The sequence below is a fragment of the Nicotiana attenuata genome, unplaced genomic scaffold (genome assembly GCF_001879085.1).
Source record: "Nicotiana attenuata strain UT unplaced genomic scaffold, NIATTr2, whole genome shotgun sequence".
In the NCBI taxonomy this organism is placed as follows: domain Eukaryota; kingdom Viridiplantae; phylum Streptophyta; class Magnoliopsida; order Solanales; family Solanaceae; genus Nicotiana; species Nicotiana attenuata.
Window position 1 is genome coordinate 83270 of NW_017670955.1, and position 23473 is coordinate 106742.

A 23473-nucleotide genomic window follows, 5' to 3' on the forward strand; every position below is an offset into this window, starting at 1 on the left:
ATTACAATAGTTTTATTTCCCTTCACATTCTTTACTCTCTCTAAAGCAATTTGTTTACAGGAGAGCAAACCTAAAGGAGAAAATTAATTGAAATAATATTAAAGTTAAAATAGAAGAAAAATTTAATTGCTATGCCATATAATACAATATATCAATTAGTAAAAAACAGATAGATTTTTAACAAATAAAGAAAAACTTCGCATCAAATTTAGTTTTAAATATAATTTTTTATTATTATAGTAGAATACTAAAGGGAAAAAATTAATTAAAATATCACAAAATAAAAATACAATAATGTCTTTAACTAAGTTTATGCATGTATTAATAACCTTGGGGCGGAATACATACAGAGACACCTAAAGTTGGCACCATTTTTCACTTAGACACTTAAACTAGGCCTCTTTCTACCTGAACTCATTTCTTAGGCATTTATTATACCAATTAGACACGTTTTGTGCAGGCTTATTAATTCACCAAGCGCGTGTTCCGCAATCTCCGTCTACGTGGAACAAATAACCATTATAAATCGTGCCACATCATTTAATTGTCCACCTCACCTATATAGTCTTATTTTCACTAAAATACACAAATAAACAGTCCTACACAAACAATCTAAACAAATTAACCTTGTTCCTTTTACTATCGATGAAAATAAAGAAAGAAAATTCCGTTACTAAGCTTCTTCTTCTTTCCATCAATGGTGTTGGAATCTAGTATTTCTACTGATTTCTCACGGTATTTACAACGCTTAAAGGTCCGATCTCTCCTTATTTTCTATTGCTACAGTTAGGGCTTTTTTCTTTTAAGTTATTGATAAAGCTAGGGTTTTTTTGGAGTTTTCCTTTGTGCTGGTCCCTTGTCGTCTTATGTAAGGGAATATTATGGATGACTATATTTTAACTTGTTTTCACCACGGGGTACATTTATCGAACAACCTGCCCCAATATACAAAGGGGAATTAGATGCCTTTGCTATTGCTTTCGATAAAGACCATTTTAGTGTTATCAAGTTGTGTTCTTATGCTAAAGATCTTGGGTATGCAGCTGTCGAAGAGTTTTATTGTCAAAAGGAAAAAATGGTGAATTTATCAAAGTCGTATCTGATTTTCAATTATATGAATTTGTGAAATATTTAAAACATAGTGATATTTTGGATGTTTTTTTGTGTCATGGGGTGAGTCAGCCTGAAGTACTCGAAGACGTAGTTGGTCTTTTATGTGGGACAGAAGTAAGTGGGGATGGTAATGACAAATTTAAAGCTAGGGCAACACCCGGGAGTAATATAAATACTGAAGAACCTATTGAGCCGCCTGCTGAACCAACTCACAATGCTGCTGAACCAATTTTGAATGATGTTGAACTAACTCACAATGCTTCTGAACCAACTTTGAATGATGCTGAACCAACTCACAACGCTTCTGAACCAACTTTGAATGATATTGAACCAACTCACAATGCTTCTGAACCGACTTTGAATGATGTTGAACCAGACCATAATAATGATGAAAATGGAGTGCAATCAGATGTTGAGAGTAGTGACTCACAAGTAGATGTTCTTCATGAAGAAGATGGTTCAGAGGTTGATGATGATTTGAGATCTTTAAGGGCTGAAAGGAGGAGCAAGAGGCAGGGTAAGCAGAGGAAAAAACCAATTGCAACAAAGGAGATACCACTAGGAGAAGCAGGTATTGACAGAGGATTTAAGGATATTGGAAGAAACAAGGCTTCAAGATATGTAGGTAAATTAGGTAGGGATGAGCAGTTTATTGATAGTTCAGAGGTTGATGGTGAAGATAGCACAGAAGAGTTAGATCCTGAAGCTATTCCTGGTGTTGATATACCAGCGAGAAGGAGGAGTACAAAAGTTAGGTATGATACGAATTGTGAAGTTGATATATTTGAACTTGGGATGATTTTTGAGAATGCTATAGCGTTTCGGAAAGCATTAGCAAATTATGCAATGGAGTACAAGGTGCAGATTAAATTGAGACCGAATGAACCACATAGGGTGAGGGCTAAGTGTAAATCAAAGAGATGCAAATGGGTGTGCTATGCTTGTATTGATAGAGATTCGGGTGATTTTAAAGTAAAGAACTACTACCCAGTACACAAATGTGATACTTCAAACAAGAATAAGTTGTGCACTTCAAAGTTTGTTGCAAAGAAATTCAAAGATGAAATAACTAAGCAGCCCCATATAAGGATATGGGAAATACAAGAGTTGTGCAGGGACAAGCTAGGATTGTATGTTGGCAAGATAATTTATTATAAGGGCTAAAATGCGTGTTCTCAAGGAGTCCATGGGTGATTGGAATATGGAGTTTGCAAGGTTATGTGATTATGCTGATATGATAAAACAGACCAATCCTGGTAGCTCATGTTGGGTAAGGATGGACAGTGAAACTGAGCCAGGAAAAAATCTCAGTGTTTACTTTTATGTGTGCTTTGATGCATTGAAGAAAGGTTGGTTAGAAGGATGTAGGAGAATCATAGGTTTTGATGGTTGTTTCTTAAAGGGTGCTTGTAAAGGTGAGCTTCTAGTTGCTATTGGAAAGAATGGAAATCAACAAATATTTCCCATAGCATGGGCAGTTGTGGATCAGTAGACAAAGCATAGCTGGAGTTTTTGCATCAACTACTTGAAAGATGATTTGCACTTAGGAACTGGAGAAGGATTGACTGTGATGGCAGATATGCAAAAGGTAACCCCCTTACCTCACTGTTAAGTAACCCCCCTCACCTCACTGTTAATCAATCCCCCTTGCTTCACTGTTAAGTAGTTTTTTAAGTAGTTTGTTAAGTGGTCTGTTAAGTAGTTTTGTGATCTGTTCAGTTGTTAAGTAATGTGTTGCTATCTGTTCCTATTATAAAGTAATCTACTGCTGTTAAGTAATCCACTACTGTGAAGTAATCTGCTGCCGTTAAGTGAACATCATGCTATTATTGTAATCTGCTGCTATGCTGTTAAGTAATATGCTGCTATAATGTGAATTCATTATTGTGTAGGGATTTGCTGCAGCTTTGAATGAAATTTTATCCAATGCTGAATTTAGAATGTGTGCCAGGCACATCTGGTCTAATTGGCATAAGAAATGGAAAGGAGAGGAAAGGAGAAAACAGTTTTGGAGGTGCTCTAAAGCTAGTTATGAAGTTAAGTTTAAGGAGGAGATTCAGAAAATGGACAAACTTGGTAAGGATATTTGTAGGGATTTGTTATATTATCCAAAAAAAGTCATGGGTTAGAGCATATTTTGAAGTGCATTCCAAGTGCGATGTTGTTGAAAATAATATGTGTGAGACCTTTAATTCATGGATTTTAGCTTCTACGCATAAATCAATTATAACTATATTGGAGGAGATTAGGAGGAAAATAATGACTAGACAAGTGGATATGTTGAAATTTCTTGATACTTGGATATCTGATATACCACCTATGGCTAGGCTACTGTTAGAGGATAGCAAAGAGCTTGCTAGAAAATGTACTTTCCTTTGGAATGCTGATGTTGGATTTGAGATTGGAGAAGAACTGCATAAGCATGTAGTTAATCTGACTGATAAGGTATGCACTTGTAGAGCTTGGCAGTTGAGAGGTATTCCATGCCAACATGCTGTTCTTTTATACTATCACATAAACCAAGAACCTGAACAGGTAGTGGAGCATTGGTATAAGAGGGATACTTTCTTAAAAGCATACAAGTATTTCATCCAGCCTATGACAAATATAAAGATGTGGCCTGAAACCAAGAATCCTAAGATAGAGCCTCCCAAACCTAAACCCATGCCTGGTAGACCTTAGAGGAATAGAAGAAAAGGCAAAGATGAACCAAAAAGAAATATGGAAAGTTGTCCAAGTGTGGAGTGAAAATGACATGTTCCAAGTGCCATCAACAAGGACATAACAAAAGATATTGTAAGGTAAATGTTTTCTGTCAAATGTTTCCTGTTGCCATCAAATGTTTCCTGTTGTTCATATGAATCTAGTGTCATTTTCAAATGTTTCCTGTTGCTCAATGTCATGTAGGCTGAAAATTGGATGCCTTCACAGCAAGGTAGCCAAAGCTCACAAGGAGTAAGCCAACCTGATGCAGCAAGAAGCTCAAGCCAACCTACAAACTCTATGTGTGATGATACAACAAGAGTTAGAAGGGTTCATGAAGCTAGAAGCTCAAGTCAACCACCACCAAGTTCAACAGATTCGTGTAGGCCTGCTAGAAGAGGATTAGGTAATCAACTTCCTCCAAAAGGTAAAGCAACTACTGGCCAAAAGAGAGGAAGGGGTGCAGGTAAAGAAGATGTTGAAAAGGGAGCAGAAAAAGGTCCAAAAATGTTGGATTTGGCATCTACACGGCTGCAAGTGGAACTCAAATACTAAATGTATATATTCATACATATTTCATCTATAATATGACTTAGAAATAACTTACTGATTGTGCTTCATTATTTGGCAAACTGCAGCCCGGAATATCAAGCCAAAGAGTTATTGCTAGTGGTTCAACTTATAAGAGTGCAGCTCCAATAGGAATAGACCTTTGTTTTAAGGCAAGAGGCTTGAGGTGGAAGGGTCAAGATGCTGTCACAACTTCCCAGTTGCAGCATATAAAGGCAAACTTCAGCAAGAAGTAGTACCTTAGGAACTTATTTTGACTATATGATTATGTAGCAGCAACCTATTATATTGTGGGATCTAGTTTTTGAAGAACTAAACTCCTATGGTTCTATTCAGTTGTGTAATCTTACTGCTCTTATTAAACTTGGTACGGATCATTTGTTAGTGTCAATGCTACATAGCAGTAATCAATGATATGGCTATGCCTTATTTTGTTTTGGGCAAACACCCTATAATTGGTGCTTTTCTGTCAATATTACGTAGCAGCAATCTTCAACACTTCAACACAAGTCGGATGTGCAAATTTTTTATAGCAGATCAAAATAGAAGTCAGTTGTACAATAGTCAGCCAAACTAACACAAATTTATAGCTAACAGAAATTTATAACAAAAGTCAGTTGTACAAAAGTAATTTTAGCAACATCAGCTGAAATTACAAAGCAGTGCTAAGATTACATAGAACATTTCATACCAGTAGTTTCAAAACAGAAGCACCAACATTACATAGCACTGCTAATATTACAAAAGTGCAGCCAAATTAATCGACAACATCTAAAACAACCAAAGTGTATCAGTCCTACAGTTTTCATAAACGAGCAACAATACAACAACAATCGTCAAAAGGATCAGTCTTCTTTTTGCTTGAACTTTCTCCTCTTCAAAAGCTTTGACTCTCTTTAATAAATCCCAAATTATTTTCTTTACTTGAATAGGCATCTCATCATCATACCAACAGAAATAATCACATCCACCCTTTTTCTACAAATATCACAAACACATTTAATCAATTTTTATCAAAGAAAATAATTCATAAACCAGAATACAAATTAAGAACAAACAATTTACCTTTCCGATTTTGCAAGCAAAAAACCTACGACCTGGGTTTAGTTGGGTCCAAGAAGCATTCAACTTTGGAGAAACACCACACTTACAAATTCGAGCGGCAGCGCAAGGTGACATTGACGAGTTTGTCGATTCCGATTAGTTCGACATTAATGGATATTATCTAAAGTTCCGACCTAAATAAACGTGGCAACAACAGAAACGAGAGAAAGAAGAGAAGATAAGAGAAGAAAAGAATTGACAAGAAGAGAAGGAGAAGTGCTGGAGAAGTCTGAAATTAACAAAATTGGATTTTTAACAATTGGGAAAGGAGTTAGGGTTTAAATAGAGATATATTATTTCACAATGTTACCATTATGTGTATAATTGGGAAAGGAAAAATCCCTTCTTAGAATCCTTCACGCACTTAAATAGGCTGTAAGTCACGCTATATGCCACCTGCACAAAACGTGTCTAATTGGTATAATAAATGCTTAAAAAATGAGTTCAGATGGAAAGAGACCTAGTTTAAATGTCTAAGTAAAAAATGGTGCATGTCTTCCGTATGTATCCCGCCATAACCTTGGTGTTGTTAACATCATATTTTGCTATGCATAAATTAGCTATATATGAAATAATACCAAATAGGGTGTGCATTCATTATTATTTTTATATCAAACGACCTCTAAGTGATTCCATCATATCTGTCTGACGTGCACAAAAGAAAAAAAATCAACCTAGCAAGAGTTGGAGCTAGGGGACAGCAAGGTCAATTTTATATATATATATATATATATATATATATATATATATATATATATATATATATATATATATATAAATGTAAATACTGAATTTTCTTAGTTTTTGTGTGTTTAAGTCTTACTCCCTCCGCCTAATTATCTGTCATCCTTTTTAAAAATAGTTGTCTCAAATTATTTGTCATGTTAGAAGTATAAGACAAAATAAAATATATTTTCCCATTTTACCCTTATTAATAATTGTTCTTGAAGATGAAGACAAAACATAAATAAAATAAATATTTAATAAAGAAAGATTATATCTTACGATATAAATAAGGGTAAAATAGTCAAACTCTCCTCCTAACGAATATTTTTTAAGAGGTGTATAAAAGAGAAACACTACATATAATTTGAGACATAACATAGCTAAAACTCTCGCTCCGTGACTAAACATAGGTTAGAATATTTAACACGTAATTAATTCTCTTTGTTTTCTTGATAACACGAAGACATGAAAAATAAGACGCAAACCTAATTAGTCATGTGCAGTGTTGTGTAGGCGGCAGGGAAGTAAGAGGGCTCTCACGCTCTTGTGCGTCGTGTTCTTCACGCAACAAGTTGATTAGGACCAGCTGACACTACATGGGCATGGTCAACGGTCAAATGTGTTTAATAATTAAGAGAATCATAAGTTCAAGTGTTCAAATGGGAAAGTTTAAAGTTCATGTATCGGCTTTCAAATGCCCTACAAATTTAAGTGGCCAGGAAGACATTCCATCTACATATAAGGTCAATTATTTCAATATATAAACAGTAAATGTTGGACTCCTAACTTTTTTGTGTGTTTAATGTAGTTTGTTTGGCCAAACTTCTAAATTCAGCTTATTTTGCAAAGTACTTATCGTGAGAAGCAATATGTGTTTGACTAATTAATTTAAAAAATACTTTTGAGCAAGCTTTTAAAATGTGCTTTTAATTATATATTTTTGAAAAGTATTTTTAAGTGTATTTTATTCAAAATTACTTTTGGAGAAAAACTATTTTTTCTGTATCTAAAAAATTATGTATTTTTTTTTTCTCCTAAAAAATTGACCAAACACCGAAGAAAGACCCAAAAAGAAAAACATTTGGCTAAAAATACTTGGCCAAGTAGACTATAAGTTTTCGTATATTTTCACACAAGAACAACTGGGCTCCCTACATTTTAATTTTATATCCCATATTTCAATTTACAACCAACTAGCCCAAAAATAATAGGCTAAGATTCAACATCCATCTCCAATAGATTCTCAAAATTACTATTTAATTTTAAAAAAAAAAAGATTTCTCAAGCTTTTAAGTTAATTTTCGAATCAGTAATTGTGACTCAAATATTAGTTCAACAAACCAAATCCATTTGGGTGGTGAAAATTAGATTTTTAACAAGCTTAAATATGTGGGTTTAAATTCCGAATTTGATTTTGTGAGAATTTTAGAGTGAGTGTTATTTACACTTGTTAGAAATAGTATAAGGAGGTTGTATACAAAATTTGAAGTCATTTAATGGAAATTTGGACTGGTTTTGAACAAGAATTGCAACTGAAAATCGTGGAAGAAGTGTGTAAAGGTGTATAAAAGTGTATAAGATGTGTTTATACACTCATATACACTATTATACAAGATTATACAAAATTATACAAAAAAACTGACTTGGTCTTCTTCCTTGCGCCTTTTATGAAATTTAACTTAAATCTTGCTCAAATCTACTCCAAATTACTTCAAATTTAAATTTTGAACTCTTTTTGATATTTTCAATCAATTGGAACAACACCCAATCCAAACAACTAACAAACTCAAAAAACCCATTTTCGAAAGAAAAGCTTTGAATGGTCTTCAATGGTGGACTTCTACTCTTCAATTTTCTTACATTACAACCAGGTGACACAAGAGGAGAAGCAGAAAATATATGGTCCCTTGAAGCATATGTAGAAGATTTGAGAAGAAGAGAGAGTGAAAGTAATGGTTGTGAGAACACAAATTTAATTCCATAGCTTTTAGAAGCAATGGTTGTAAGAACACAAATTTTGAATTTGCTAGTGCTTTCAAAATATGTACAATATGGGCTAAGACGGATAAAACTTAAAAATATGGATTATTTTTTGTTATTGGGTGAAGTTATGTGTATTTTCTTGTAATTCTTTCTATTAAGAAACTTGACAAAAAAAAGTTCCTGCTCCGTGACTAAACATAGCTATGGATTTTTAAGGCATAATTAAGAGCCCGTTTGGACATAAGTTTTTTTGGTTAAAAAAAATCACCTTTTTTTCCGAAATCAGTGGCCATAAATTTCCAATTTTCACTTGCATGAATTTTAGAATTTTTTGAAAATTTGAAAAACTCCAAAAAGTTGTTTTTCAAAATATTTACTCAGATCACTCACAAAACTTCAAAAACAACCCAAAATTATATTCATGTCCAAACACAACTCTAATTTTTAAATACTATTTTGACTTGAAAAAAAAATATTTTCTTTTTGGAATTTTACAAATCTTATATCCAAACGCCCACTAATTCTCTTTGTTTTCTTGATAACATGAAAACATGAAAGATAAGACGCAAACCTTATTAGTCATGTGCAATGTTATGTAGGCGGCAGAGAAGTAAGGACTGTATAAGTGGTCCATCTATAATCTGTGTCATCATCATCTTTGAGTATTCAAAAACTCAGAAAACAATAATTTAACAATCAAACATCAGCATAGCACAGCACAACATTTAGCCTACTTTTATTACTCCTTCTGTCTCCCTATAATTTCAATAAATACTTATCACATAAATCTGAGTGTCTGCTGCTGAATTTTTTTGTTAGTTTCAGTGGAAAAGCCTGCAGAAAAAGAGCTCCTTTTTTAGCAACTCTTTTGACATTCATATCTCAGAATTCCTCTCAGACTATAAAGTAAGAAACTTTTTCTTTTCTAATTATAGTAACTTTGTGCACTGTTTTCTTTATGATTAGATATTTTTTTGGTTTCCCACACCCGGTGTTGGTGTCCGGTACCCGTAATGGAGCCCGACTACATCGCCGCATAGGGCCCCATTCGGCGGGTATTTTTCCATACCTAGGGCTCGAACCTGAGACTGTGTTAGGGGAAGAGCAGCCCCCATATGCTTGCACCACATCCTTTGATGGTTTTATGATTAGATATTGGTTTTTGGTTGTCTCTTTTTAAGCTCTAAAATTGCCTTAAATTATACTCCGCAGAAGGAGAAGGTGAAAAAGGGTCGGTTGTATTTACTGTTGATTCTTGAATCTGCAAATTGTGTGTGTGTGTGTGTGTGTGTGTTTTTGCAAATTGGGTGTCTAAATAATAGGAAATTGTCTTTGGAAAGTTGAAATTTTTTCAAAGATCTTTGACATAACCACTAATTTTGCTCCATGATTTCAGGAAAAGATTTTATCTTTTTTTTTTCTCCGTCTTATTATATGTTTTTTTTCGTTGTGGTTTCAAATTTCAAGGCATTTTTTATTGTGAATAAAAAAGATTCTTTCTTTTTGAATCTTGGCCTTTCCTTTTTAATGGGGTGTCCGTTATTTTCTTCATTACAAATTTTAAGTGTATGACTAACATGAAATGCCTTACACCTTGAATTTGAACATGTGATCTTAAGCAAATTTTGAACCATTATTACATTAGAATCTTTCCTTATGTCAACGGAATTCAAGATTCCATTTTTCAGTTGTTGATTCATTGGTTTCCATTTTAAAGTTTGATTCTGTACTCTAAATGGGAATCTGAGGAGAATTTGTGGTATGCAGAGTTTTTTGAGGGGTTGAAAGGAGACCGAAGATGAAGAATTCTGTCTCTGAACACAGTTTCTACATAGAGAGTGACGACGAGGATGATCATCAGGAGAAGCAATTGGATAAACCTGAAAATGAAGATGGGAATGACTCTGATTCTTCCAATTACTCTAATGATGATAATAATGAAAATGATTTCCCCGACAGCAAACCGAGTTCCTTCAACCCTCCTGCTTGGCCTCAAAGTTACAGGTATTCATATTTTTATTTTCCCTGTTTCAATAGATTGAGTTAGAATAGATGTTTGTATGGTATTAGTCTTATTTGAGTGGCATGGTCAATAAGGATTCATATAGCCGACCCCAACTTGCTTGAAATTGAAGCGTAATGTTGCTGTTGTTTGGCAGCAAAATGCGGTTTCTCTGTTCATTGATTGATTATTTTTCCATTATGAACTGCATTGGGAGATGAATCTTTTGAAGTTTTTATAGCTCATCGGAGTTCAATCAATAGTTCCACTTCTTGAATGATTACTTGTTAGATTTCACTTTGCTCCTCTTCCTGTTTACATGTAGTTTTCAGCTTTGCGCTTTCAGCTTTGATAGGAGAATGTTTACTTGTAATGATAATTGTTTAATTCATTGTCTTTTAGTTTCATTCTTGAGCCGAGGGTCTATTGGAAACAACCTCTGTACTTTCCCAGTGTAGGGGTATAAGGTCTGCGTACACACTACCCTTCCCAGGCCCCACTTATGGGATCCCGCTAGGTTTCTTGTTGTTGTTGTATTGTCTTCTGGTTTCAAATTTTGAATAAAAACATGAGCTGAGCATATGCTTCTAATCATTCTGGTTATGAGTTTATAATATTATCTTACTTCAGGAGCATTTTAATTAAAGAGTTTCCAACTCAAAAAAAATTGAATGGCCAGCATTGCTCGGTGAACCTGAATGAAATTAAGAAACCGATATATTTAGTCATCAATGCAAGAAGGAGAGGGTGTTGAAATGGGGAAGGAAACGGTTGAGGGAAATTTAGCTTCGCTGGAACTTCATAGTTCTTATCACTGGCATTAACATGGGAATTGTGAAAGAAGAAGATAACGAATCTCTTCACTATGTTAGATTTTCCTCCACAAATTATTCAATATGATTCCTGATGCGCGTAAAAAGTGCTTTTGTGTGTTGTTTTGTGGTTAACAACCAATGGATCATTAGCTGTTGTTAGCCCCTGTAATCTCCGATGATGATGCAAAGCTTTTCTCCCGAGCGCTTCATGTCTCAAATGAGTTTTGTCTAGTTTGCAATGTCTTACTTATATATCCCACCTCTAATCTTTGCAAAACACTTGTTTCAGGCAATCTATGGATATATATAGTAGTGTACCGTCTCCAAGTCTTACTTTCCTGGGGACACCTTCATTAACACGTTTAGGCAGCTCGTTCCTTGGCTCATCACTCACAAGGAGACACACTCCTGAAGTGTTGCCCTCTCTTCATAAACCTCTCATAGAAGAGGAGCAGGCTCCACATGAGCGACGTAGCTCTCATACTTTGCTGCCTCCTCTTCCGTCAAGGAGGTCTGCTATTAAGAAATTTCCTGATGAGAAATCGGTTGCACATGAATTTCCAGTTTCCCGTCAAAGTTCCTATGGCCAAGGCGTGCTAAACGGTTAGTATTCTGTACACAGCTTTATGTTCCAATCAAACGGTTGGTGAGCAACACAGTTTTTACAAATGCTTTTTTTAATTTTCATACAGGTATTAATGTTCTATGTGGAGTAGGAATCCTTTCTACTCCTTATGCTGTGAAGGAAGGTGGATGGGCAGGGCTTTCTATATTATTCATCTTCGGTGTGCTTTCTTACTATACTGGCATTCTCCTCAGATACTGTTTGGACAGCCAACCAGGGCTCGAGACTTATCCGGATATTGGTCAGGCAGCCTTTGGTACAGTGGGAAGAATTATCATATCGGTACGTCCTTTTGGCTTTCAGTTGTCTTTGCACTTCAACCACGCTTGATAACAGAGATATAAAGATGATAAATTTTGTAGGTAAAGAATGCTGAGGAATCGCTGTGGAACATATTTTAACTTTTTGGCCAATCATCACCGATTCCTGATACGTAGATAATCTTAGACTAGCTACATATTTAACAGTTTAAGCATATGTATGCAATCATCACCGATTTCTGATACTGCTTCTTTCTTGTTCTGTGTATTTGTGGATGCAGATAATATTATACGTGGAATTATATGTAAGTTTATGTTGCCTGCACATTGTCCGTAACATCCTTTGTCCTTTTAATTTCTAAATGTGTGCCTCATCCTGATATATGCTTCATTACTGTTGTCCTTCACTTGCAGTCCTGTTGTGTTGAATACATAATTTTGGAGGGCGATAACCTGTCGGCTTTATTTCCAAATGCACATTTAAGTTTGGGAGGGCTCCAATTAGATGCACGGCATCTCTTTGCTTTGATAACCACCTTAGCTGTTCTTCCTACTGTTTGGTTGCGTGACCTCACTGTTCTTAGTTACATCTCAGGTAAGTGGCTAACTTCCTATAAGAAGAGCTTCATATCTGAATAGCCAAAAGTGGTCGTCTGATAGCATTGTGTGCACGTGTATGCACACACACACACCCCATCGAGATGAAATAGTCGTGTAGTTCTTGTAGGCTTCTCTTGTGATACTTCTAGGGTTTGGCATTTTCCTGTTTCAACTACTGTACAATGACAATTCTGAAATGGACCGGCATAATTTTCAGCTGGAGGAGTTATTGCTTCTGTAATGGTCGTCATTTGCTTGTACTGGCTTGGCTTAGTGGATCATGTTGGCACTCAAAGCGAACAAACTGTACTGAATATTTCTAGTCTTCCTGTTGCTATTGGACTTTATGGATATTGCTACTCCGGACATGCAGTTTTTCCCAATATATATACATCATTGGAGAAACGCAGTCAGTTCCCCGCTGTCCTCTTAACCAGGTATTTAGTTTTGCGGAAACTAATGCTTGTATGTTAAACGCTGTAGATAATCCGAGGTGGACCAAAATTCAAACTTGATGGTTTCAACTTTTAAAATACTTAGCCTGACTACAATGTATTTTTGAAATTATGCGTTCAGAATTTTATATTTGTTGATTTTTTTTGCATCATCCTGTTTCCTTATTTTTGTTAACGTGGATATAATTTGGATGTAGTTTCGGTATTGTGACTGTGTTGTATGCTGGAGCAGCTGTGATGGGATACATGATGTTTGGGGACTCAGCTGAATCCCAGTTTACTCTAAACTTGCCCACAAATTTAGTTGCCTCCAAAATCGCTTTTTGGACCACAGTAAGTGCAACGTGATCGATTGAGTTCTCTCCTTAATACAACCATTTGAACATGTGATGACAAATTGTCTGCTTCTTTTGCAGATTGTTAATCCATTCACAAAATATCCTTTTCTGGACTCCATGATTTTTTTTTTCCACTGCATTGCAGTACTTCAAAATATGTTATTAAAATAAGACGTCAAACTGAGGATATGGGAAGGGGAGCCTTGGCGTAACCGGTAAAGCTGCTGCCATGTGACCAGGAGGTAATGAGTTCGAGCCATGGAAATAGGTAAGGCTGCGTACAATAAATCCTTGTGGTCCGGTCCTTCCCTGGATCCTACACATAGTGGGAGCTTAGTGCACGCGGAACTGAGGATAAGAAAATTTCCTTTTAAGATAATTTCAGCAAAGGGAGAACATCTTCCTTAACTAGAAACACATATGCTTTAACCATGGCCCCTGTTGCTATGAGTTTGGAGGAGTTGATACCATCGAACCACGCCAAATCTCACATGTACGGAGTCCTCATTAGAACTGCATTGGTGATATCCACATTACTTGTGGCTCTTAAAGTTCCTTTTTTTGGTAAGTTAAGCTGCTATAATTATCTTTATCATTTTTGCCTTTGTATCTTTTCTGAGCCGAGGGTATGCCAAAAACAACCTATCTACTTTCTCAATGTAGCGGTAAGGTCTGCGTACACACTACCCTTCCCAGACCCTACATGTGGGATTACACCGGGGTTTGTTGTTGTTATAAGCTGCTATAATTATCAATATAACTTGAACAATGTGTTATTAATCCCCTTAACGCTTTCGGAACGACCTTGCTCTCAAAAATATCAACAAAACCGTGGTATTAAGCTTACCTATGTAACATTTATTGGCTTAAAAAGACTTTTATTTTAACCTGCAGGATTTGTGATGGCATTGATTGGATCATTATTTACAATGCTAGTTGTGAGTCCTTTCTGTTCTGTACCACTTTTATGTTTTTTTGTTAAATAGGTTTTCTGTTTCCATTTTGGTATTTAAAGAATTGTACTAATATATGATCTTTCTATTCCAGACATTGATCCTACCTTGTGCTTGCTTCTTGAGAATATTGAAAGGAAAAACAAGTCCAATTCAGGTACAACAGATGTTTCCCTTTTATCAGATAGGTCAAAGATAGCGCGCGTATACTTTGTTTTAATTGTTAATTTAGGTGAAAAAACTCGTGTTAAAACCGACATTCTTTTCTCATTGTTCGTTATCATGTTATTAGATATAAGCATCTTTATATATATAGACACACACACATTCACTCACATATTCTTAATCTTTTTTCATATGTATATATAGTTTGAATAGAAATAATGGATTCAGTTGAACCACTGAACCCGTCCTAAATCTGCCTCTAAATTTTCGCCTTGATTATAGACATGTTTACATATCAAGCTAGATATTTATGTAAACTATAAGTCTCCTGATTAATTATCCATGTTGCTAGTGTTACCTTCCTTTGGTGATGGAACTTGTTCTTTCATCCGTTTCTCAGTGTTGTCAAAGGCACGCATAAAGCGTGCTTAAGCCTTGAAGCGAGGTGCAACACATGTTGAGTGCTTCGCATCGCTTAGTGGGCGCTTCAGTGTCGCCTTCAAGGCTCTAAGGCATACGTTTCCTTGCCAATGAGCATAATCCAGAAGAGACAACATTAAACAATTGATATTTCACTTTATCGTAATTTTTTCTTTTTCAATTTCTTGGTCCATATGTTTTTAATTCATGCTTATAATTATTAGTCCTTGACTAGCCATACATATTTTTATTTGCTTCTCCTTTTGCGTCTTTCTTTACTGAAGCCCGCGCTTTCTTTGCGCTTAAAACCCCATTAGACTTTAGAGTTTTTTTTCTATATTTTTCCCCTTTGATAACACGGCCTTTTCTATGCAGGTATCAGCATGTATACTTATTATCATAATTGGTGTTATATCAGCAGTTATTGGATCCTATTCAGCACTCTCCAAAATCATCCAGAGTTTATGAGTTCAAATTTTGGTAATACAAACAATGGCTGCATATGTTTTCAAGTCTATGGATTATACAAAAATTCCATTTTCTATGCAGTATGGTTGTCAGAGTGTTCTCCTTTTCTGAATAATTCTCAAGCTTGTGATTTTGATACAATCATTTTTTATCTAGAGAATATGTTTGTTGCTTCATTTTCTATGTAGTATGGTTCTTAGAGTTCCTTTTCTAACTCTCATACGCCTTTTCTTTATATTATGTAGTCGAACTTTCTTACTTATTTGATTGGAGCTTACTTAGTATTGAAATCGAGTGAGCAACTTGTTAGGTGTTGTCCTGATTTTTTTACCATATTTGGTTTTCTTATCTGTTGAAGGAAAGGGCGACATATTTACCATAATTAGGTTTTCCTTCTTTTAGAAGGAAATTATAAATCACACATATTTGGCTCGTCCTTTTTTTTTGTAGAAAAATATTTGGGTTCTATAAATTGATGATTCTTCATTCTCTTTCAGTAGAATGTAGTCATATGGGGTTTGAGAGTCGTGTTTACGGGGAGAATTTTATGGGACGAGTGTTATAGTGCCACTTGTGTTTGCCTCTTCGTGAGGTTGTTCTCTCGATATTTTGTACTATCTTTTTATATAGTGGATTGCTCATCTCCATTTGTGGACGTAGGTCAATCGGGCGAACCACGTTAAATGTTTGTATCTCTTTTGGTAAATTTTTCTTTTGTTATCTGTTTTATCTTCGTTCCATTGTTGCTTTAATAGCTTCCGCATGACACCTGGTTTTTTTCAATCCTAGCACAAAAAGTATCGAAAGTCGACTCCTATCATCATGTGTATCTGTTGCGTTTTTATTAAGGGGTGTGAATGGGAAATGGAAGAGGCACCTTTTAGATTGCACCTCTCCATATCACCCTTCCTTTGTCTATAAATTTAGTTTAAAGACAAAATCAGATGAAAAAAATCTGAAATCTTTTCCCCTCTTTTCTACATTGTTGCATTATTTTCTAAATAAATATAAGTGTCAAGTGTGATTTGCTCCGTATGTTGAGTTCGCTGAAGTTCTGTGATTTGAAGTGCCGCTATCACAGAATAGTTATTCTGTTCTATCCTGGGAGGAATTAATCCGTATACCTTGGGCAACAGTGAGGGGATTAAATTCCTTAAGGACACATTGTGCATTCAGTGGGCTCGGAATTATTTTACGATTTGTTTATTGAACTAACGTTTGTTTGCTTCTATAATTTTCTGATTTTGAACACATAAATACTAACAATCTTAAGGAATTTAGTGGAATATCTGTTACAGAAGAAAATTGTTTTAGAAGTAGTCGGATTCAGATTCCAACATCATCTGAAAAACGCATGCAAGGAACTGAGCGAATGTAATTACCGCAGATAATAGGGATTTGGTGTTCGTGATTAAGAGTGGTAAGCCGTGATAGTTGGTATCAAGAATTTTGAAAGAAGGATTCATGTATACCCAAGTATCCAATCAAAAAGACGTCAAAGGCTTGTACTTTATAATATGGTAGCCTAAAGGACAAAAGACAAGAATGACACACCTAATGAAATTGAATTGGTGTGATGCCAATGAGATTTTTTGAACCGATCGTTTCAATTGGATTCGTGGCTTTCAAACAAATTTTGTCCAGTGACTTTATTTTCATTTACATCACTTATCGTGAAAACAAATGAAGATTGACCTCCACTGTAAGTATGAGGCTTATTTTTGAGATAGTGAATATAATATATGTAAAGATGAACATATATGTGTTTGATTAGAGAAAGAGATCAAAATGGTTAAAGTGTTATAATGCTTTAGTTGGAAAATCATTTGGAAAGGGAATTAAGATTCTCGTAATTTTCTACACACGTTATGGAGAATAAAATCTTCGTGATTTTCTACTCCTGCTTCGTGATCAAAATCTGCGTGATTTTGTACTCGTTCGTTGAGATTAAAGTCTTCGTAACTTTCTACTCATTTGTCGAAAATTAAAGTCTAAGTAACTTTATACTCGTTTTGGAGATTAAAATCTTAGTGATTTTCTACTCTAATTTATTATTCAGTTTGAAGATTAAAAACTTCATCGTCTATTAAATTTGATTGTGTCACAAATTACAAGGTTTGAAGATTAAAAACTTCACCGTTTATTAGATCTAGTTGTATCAGATGTTACTCGGTTTGAAGATTAAAAACTTCACCGTTTATTAGATCTAGTTATATCAGATGTTACTCGGTTTGAAGATTAAAAACTTCACCGATTATTAATTCTGAATATGTCAGATTGGTTTGAAGATTAAAAACTTCACCATTTATTAATTCTGGCTCTATCGTGACACAAACAACAGTTCTTGTAGTTGGCTCTACAAAGTAAAAGGGGCGGTGAATGTGAATCTCCTTTTGAAAAAATATGTTTGGAATATGGTATTATTCACCAAACAACAGGTCCTTAGTCACCGCAATGTAATGGAATTGCAGAAAGAAAGAATAGGACGTTAAAGGAGATGATGAATGTCTTGTTAATAAGTTTTGGTTTACCCCAGAGCTTGTGGGGGAAAAGTTATTCTCTCAGATAACCGTATACTCAATCGAGTTCCCCATAGCAAGACGCAATCCATTCCATATGAAAAATGGAATGGAAGGAAGCCCAACTTAAATATTTTAAAGTGTGGGGGGTACTTAGCTAAAATGCAAGTTCCTAAACCCAAAAAAGGTAAAGATCGGACGGGAAATTATTGATTGCAGTTTTATAGGATATGCAACAAATAGTAAGGCATATCGTTTTCTGATTCATAAATCAGAAAATCCCGACATTCATATTAATACGGTAATCGTATCAGATAATGCTGAATTCTTTGAGAATATTTATCCGTATAAAAGAAATGTGAGTCGTCTAGTGAAATATCTAAGCGACCTCGGGAAGAAGAAAAGGAAAGTACACCTAATGAGGTGAATCCAAGACGTAGTAAACGTCAAAAGACAACTACTTCCTTTGGACCAGATTTTCTGACATTCTTGTTAGAAAGTGAGCCTCAAACATTTAAAGAAGATGTGACGACCCGATCCGTCGTCTCATGTGTTACTGCTTCGTTTCTCCCATTTTATGCTTCTTTATGTTTCGTTATCGGTATGTGGTGTGTTAGAGTTGATTGGATTGGTTTTGATAAGAAATGAGACACTTAGTCTCTTTAAGGAAGGCCTAAGTTGGAAAAGTCAACCGGACGTTGACTTATGAGTTAGAAGGCTCGGATGTGATTTCCGGTGATTCGGTTAGCTTCGGGAAATGATTTGTGACTTAGGAGTGTGATCGGAATTGATTTTGGAGGTCCGGTGTAGGATTAGGCTTGAATTGGCGAAGTTAGTGTTTTGGGAATTCCGGTGGATAGGTGAGATTTTGATCCGAGGGTCGGAATGAAATTCCGAGAGTTGCTGCAGCTTCGTTAGGTGATTTTGGATATGTGTGTAAAATTTCAGGTTATTCGGACATCGTTCGTGTTTCGGAAGTTTTTAAGAAACTTAGGCTTGAGTCCGAGGTGATTTGATGGTTTAAGCGTTGTTTGATGTGTTTCGAGGATTGGAACAAGTTTGTATGATGTTTTGGGGTATGTTGGTGTTTTTGGTTGAGGTCCCGGGGGCCTCGGGGTGATTCCGGGTGATCAACGGAAGGATTTTTGGAATTTGAGTGTTGCAGAAAATGCAACAGCAGTTGCAGGCTATTTTAAGCCTTCGCGTTCGCGTGGCAAGTGTCGCGGACGCGTAGAGTAAGGTTGAGGGGGCAGGAAGTTGTTCATCGCGTTCGCGTTAGGGCTACGCGTTCGCGTAGGTTAAGGGCAGTGGTGCACCGCGTTCGCATGACTTGGCACACGTCCGCGTAGAAGAAAAATAGAGGGCCAGTTGGATGTTCAATGCGTTCGCGTTGACTGGCCGCGTTCACGTGAGTGTGGAGGCCTAAGCCTTCGCGTTCGCGGGGGACCAGACGCGTTCGCGAAGGGTATTTTTGGTCAGCTGAAATTTTGGTCATCGCGAACGCGAGGGTGTCTCGCGTTCGCATAGAGCAATCTGGGCAGTTACAGAAGGGTTTTATATAACATTTCATCCGCGGCCCATTTGGTATTTCCTCCATTTTTGAACCACTTCAAGAGCTTTTGGGTAGAAATTGAAGAGAGTTTTGACGGGAATTGATTGGAGGTAAGTCTCGTGACCTAGAAATGCTATTTTATTGAAGAATCTACCTTTAATTCCTGGAAAATTGGGTGGAAGAACTAGGGTTTGAAAATTTTGATGTAAAAATGGAATTTGGAGGGTCAAACGAACTCCGATTTTGGTGAATTTTATATGTATGGACTCGTGGCGAGACGAGGAATCCGGTGATGTGAATTTCGTAATTTTTCGAGAAGCGGGCCCGGGGCTCGGGTTTTGCTAGTTTCAAGATTTCTGCTATTTCTTGGTTGTTTTCGATTGGGTATTGTTCCCTTGGCATATTGTAATGTATTCGCTCTGATTTTGGTTAGATTCGACGTGCGTGGAGGCCGGTTTGAGGCGCAAAGGCGTCGAGAGCTAGAGATTTCACCGGTTCGAGGTGAGTAATACTTGTAAATGATATCCTGAGGGTTTGAAACCCCGGATTTTGCACATCATAGTGCTATATTGTGGTGACTTGCACGCCAGGTATGAGCGTGGGGTAGAGCACCGTTGGGGATTGTGACTTGGTCCGTCCCGGTTGTTGATTTTACTGCGTAGTTGACTGAAACCTACTTGATGCTATCGTGATTTGGGTTGATTGCCATGTTTTGGGCTTCGTGCCGATTATTTGAATCCTTTAGGGATTATTATCACTGTTTTCATGACACTTAGCATATTAAATGATTTCAGTCCTGAGTTAAACCTTATTTTGAATTGTGCAGTCATATTGTTAAAGTTTAAAGACTTGAATTGCATTTTTCTGATGTTTTGAGTTGAAAGCTATTACTTGACATTGCCCGAGTGGCTCATTTGCATGTTCTGGACTGAGGATGGATCGGGCTGCACGCCGCAGCGATACTATGATGATATTGCGCTTGGGCTGTAGGAGCCCCTCCGGAGTCTGAACCCCCACAGTGAGCGCGGGTACCCAAATGGATCGGGCTGCGCGCCGCAGCGGTCATATGCATTGCATTGCATTCATGCATTGGTTTCTGTTTGTAATACGTGTCATGACATTCAGCACTCTCATTTCATTGGCATTCATGCTACATCTTGCACAGTTTACCAGACGCCCTGGTGTTAATTGTTAGTAGAGTGATGTGCCCGAGGGGCTGATTTATGTGCGGACTTGCACTATCTGATTACGCATTCATTTGCTTGATTGTTGGAAAAGGATATTTTCAAAAGAGGTTTTTAAACTGAGCCAGATATTTTCTAAAGGATTTTTCACGGTTTTTACTGTTTTCTCAAAGGGTTGTACTGTCCTATATAGCATGATGGAGTGCTCTTACGTGATTTCTTGTCTCTCAGTTATTATTTACTCTTATTACCACTGAGTTGGAAGTACTCACTTTACTCCCTGCACCTCGCGGGCAGTTGCAGGTAATGTTCACCCGGTAGCGGGTGATTAGCGGACTGAAGGTATTACTAATGTAGCTGAGCAAGGTGACCGCCAGCGTTCGCGGCACCGTACTTCATCTTTTGGATTCCAGATTTCATTTTATATATATATATGACCCTGTTGTTATGTTCCTACTTCTTAGATGCTCGTGACTTGTGACACCCCGGTCGGGTAGTAATTAACAGTTTCTATTGCCATTAAGTTGTATCTTCTATTCATTTATGTTTAATAATTGTTAGTGAAAGGATTTGGGTTAGTTGGTTGGCCTTGTCTTCACGAGAAGCGCCATCACGACCGGGTATGGGAATTGGGTCGTGACAAGTTGGTATCAGAGCCTAGGTTACTAGGTCTCACGAGTCATGAGCATGTTTAGTAGAGTCTCGCGGATCGGTACGAAGACGTCTGTATTTATCCTCGAGAGGCTGCAGAACCTTTAGGAAAACTTCCCATTCTTGGAATTCTTATCGTGCGTACTTGATCCAGCTTGAGATATAACTCTTGAAATTCCTTCCACACGTCTGTATGCGCACGTGAGCGCTCAGTATTATGTGTGCCTCGATGGTTTGTGATTCCCCGATCGAGGGGCGAGATGTGATCTTCGTGAGTATGTTGGGCCAGTCTGGAGGACTTGAGGTCGGATCTTTGCCTATGGCTTGAGCACTGAGGTGCTGATTGTGTGAGCAAGTGTTTTGAACTTATATGTTCGGTAATGTCCTTATTAGCCGGAATGGCTGTTGGATATCCATGTGCTGAGTATGTTAGAATTGTGAGATGTATCTATATGACTTGGTAGTGACGAAGAGGTCTGTTGGATAATAGATGAACTGTTAAGTGTTCGATTCCTATTGTGATTTGATGTGTAGCCCGAATTAAGGGCGCGTGAAGAATATTTTCGTGTCTCCTAGTTGGTAAGTAAAGTGCATTACATGTGGCGGTACGAGTTCAGACGCAGGAAGACTAAATTGACGATGTAACGTATGTGATGGTGGAAGGTGTGCTGAAATACTAAATTGAGGTGGAGCAGGTGGATTATCTCCTGCAGAGTATTCTTAAGTGGTACGATTCTTATGTGTATTAATAGAAGATCTCATGTGTAATTGAAAAGTACGAGTTGAAAGTTGATAAATTCGGGTCGCTCTAGAGGGTGGACTCAACTGATGTGGGGATGAATGCGAGGTTTGTAGAGGATTACAGTACTAGATGATCTGTGTTTTCACAAACTTGTAGATGATTTGAGTTTAATCTCACTATGACATTGTGGCATCATTAGAGTAAAAGTGTTATGAGTTGTTAAGTGTGTCTTGATATATGGCTTCGAGCCAAGTTGGGGAGGTTGCTGCTGATTAGCTGATTGCACGGTTATGTGCTATGTTGGGTACGTCTCGAGGTATGCTGGCGAGTTAGTTCTAGTTACACAGATTGAGCCGAGGATGGCACGAGTGAAGCAAAATTTCGACAAAGGTTATATTATGTTCCATAGGGTATGAGAATTACGGAATGTCTAGAGTTGTTGTTGGTAGAGGATGATCGGTGCATAGAGCAGGAAGTGCTTGGTTGTATTGGGATGAGAGTCTCATTTTACGGTATCGGAATGCTAATAAAGCACGAATGGTTCTGTTCGTTAAGTCAGGTAAATTACAGTTGTATAAGAGAGAATGACTCTCGAGAATGGTTTTAATGTGTTCAAGAATCTACATGTAGCACTCAGGTGTTTTAAGGTGGTGTATGTGACTAAAGACAGTGTTTCAATAGAAAATGTCAAGACTTGTGGTATTTTTATGTTGATCATGGGATCCTATGTGTCGATACCTGGAAAGTAAAGGAAGCGAATTTAGATTCGCAGAAAGTTCTCAGAGTGAAGTATTCTGGAATGTGGTATTTCTGGGGAACAATTGAGAGAGTATTCAGTGGCCTATGGGTCTTAGACAGTGTGGTCTTATGTTCGAGTCTCGTGTGGTAAGCTTGGATTGAGGCATTGTGATGCTACAGCGAGGGAGAAATATCAAGTGGATGATGAATCAAAAAGGGAAAATTAGATAGATGGAATAGCTTGATAGTAGACCGAATCGGTATGGTAAGGATGTGATTAATTCTTCATATGTGTTCGAGGTAATGGGCTTTTGCAGGTATTGTGCAGCAAGGCTCTTGAGTTCTGACAGCTTGCTTAGCTTGGTTCGGGTAGAAGGATTCAGTCCTGGCAGTTTAGCTTGTGCAATGGAATTGGGGGAGAGTTCTTGATAAGTTTTACCGTGGTTTAGAGGCGTATGAATTGCCTATGGGCATGCGAAGCATGGAATGTGTATTGATTTCTCTTCTTGATGGGATTGATGGAGAGTTCTTGACTAGTGGAGTACGTAGATGTTTGTGGTTAGGAAGGGAGATGGAGTTCTCATGTTATACTAGTGTGGTATGGTATATGCGATATGTGGTGGAGGATTGGGATTGGTGTGTGTAAGGTTACGGTTCTGTTCATAATGGAAAGTCATTAAATTCTTAAGCAGCACGGGCAGCTGCAGGTGATTAAAGAATCGATCTTCAAATGATTAGGAAATGGTATTGCAACCGATAGTGATTCGACGGGGTATATGTTGTTCCA

General features: G+C 37.0%; 2 protein-coding genes across 2 annotated transcripts; one reads left to right on the forward strand and one right to left on the reverse strand.

Moving 5' to 3' along the window:
• Window positions 1-5037: 5037 nt before the first annotated feature.
• On the reverse strand, window positions 5038-5701 carry LOC109244774. Its single transcript, XM_019411912.1, has 2 exons — window positions 5452-5701; window positions 5038-5364 (listed from the first exon to the last, which is right to left on the reverse strand). Exons 1-2 carry the CDS (start codon window positions 5563-5565, stop codon window positions 5158-5160), a joined length of 321 nt encoding a protein of 106 aa, XP_019267457.1. The 5' UTR covers window positions 5566-5701; the 3' UTR covers window positions 5038-5157.
• A 3066-nt stretch (window positions 5702-8767) lies between these two features.
• On the forward strand, window positions 8768-15590 carry LOC109244775 (vacuolar amino acid transporter 1-like). The gene is made up of 13 exons (XM_019411913.1): window positions 8768-9105; window positions 9967-10203; window positions 11306-11619; window positions 11709-11923; window positions 12183-12206; window positions 12316-12496; window positions 12719-12938; window positions 13154-13289; window positions 13373-13392; window positions 13713-13858; window positions 14189-14232; window positions 14342-14404; window positions 15208-15590. Exons 2-13 carry the CDS (start codon window positions 9998-10000, stop codon window positions 15298-15300), a joined length of 1662 nt encoding a protein of 553 aa, XP_019267458.1. The 5' UTR covers window positions 8768-9105; window positions 9967-9997; the 3' UTR covers window positions 15301-15590.
• Window positions 15591-23473: the final 7883 nt, after the last annotated feature.

What these genes read in the sequence shown, in the direction of transcription:
- LOC109244774 (XM_019411912.1), bottom strand. Translation starts at nt 5,565, where the DNA reads ATGTCACCTTGCGCTGCCGCTCGAATTTGTAAGTGTGGTGTTTCTCCA. An exon ending in TTGCTTGCAAAATCGGAAAG is followed by an intron (nt 5,365 to 5,451) that starts GTAAATTGTTTG and finishes TGATATTTGTAG; the next exon opens with AAAAAGGGTGGATGTGATTA.
- LOC109244775 (XM_019411913.1), top strand. Translation starts at nt 9,998, where the DNA reads ATGAAGAATTCTGTCTCTGAACACAGTTTCTACATAGAGAGTGACGAC. An exon ending in AAATCGCTTTTTGGACCACA is followed by an intron (nt 13,290 to 13,372) that starts GTAAGTGCAACG and finishes CTTCTTTTGCAG; the next exon opens with ATTGTTAATCCATTCACAAA. An exon ending in TCTTAAAGTTCCTTTTTTTG is followed by an intron (nt 13,859 to 14,188) that starts GTAAGTTAAGCT and finishes TTTAACCTGCAG; the next exon opens with GATTTGTGATGGCATTGATT.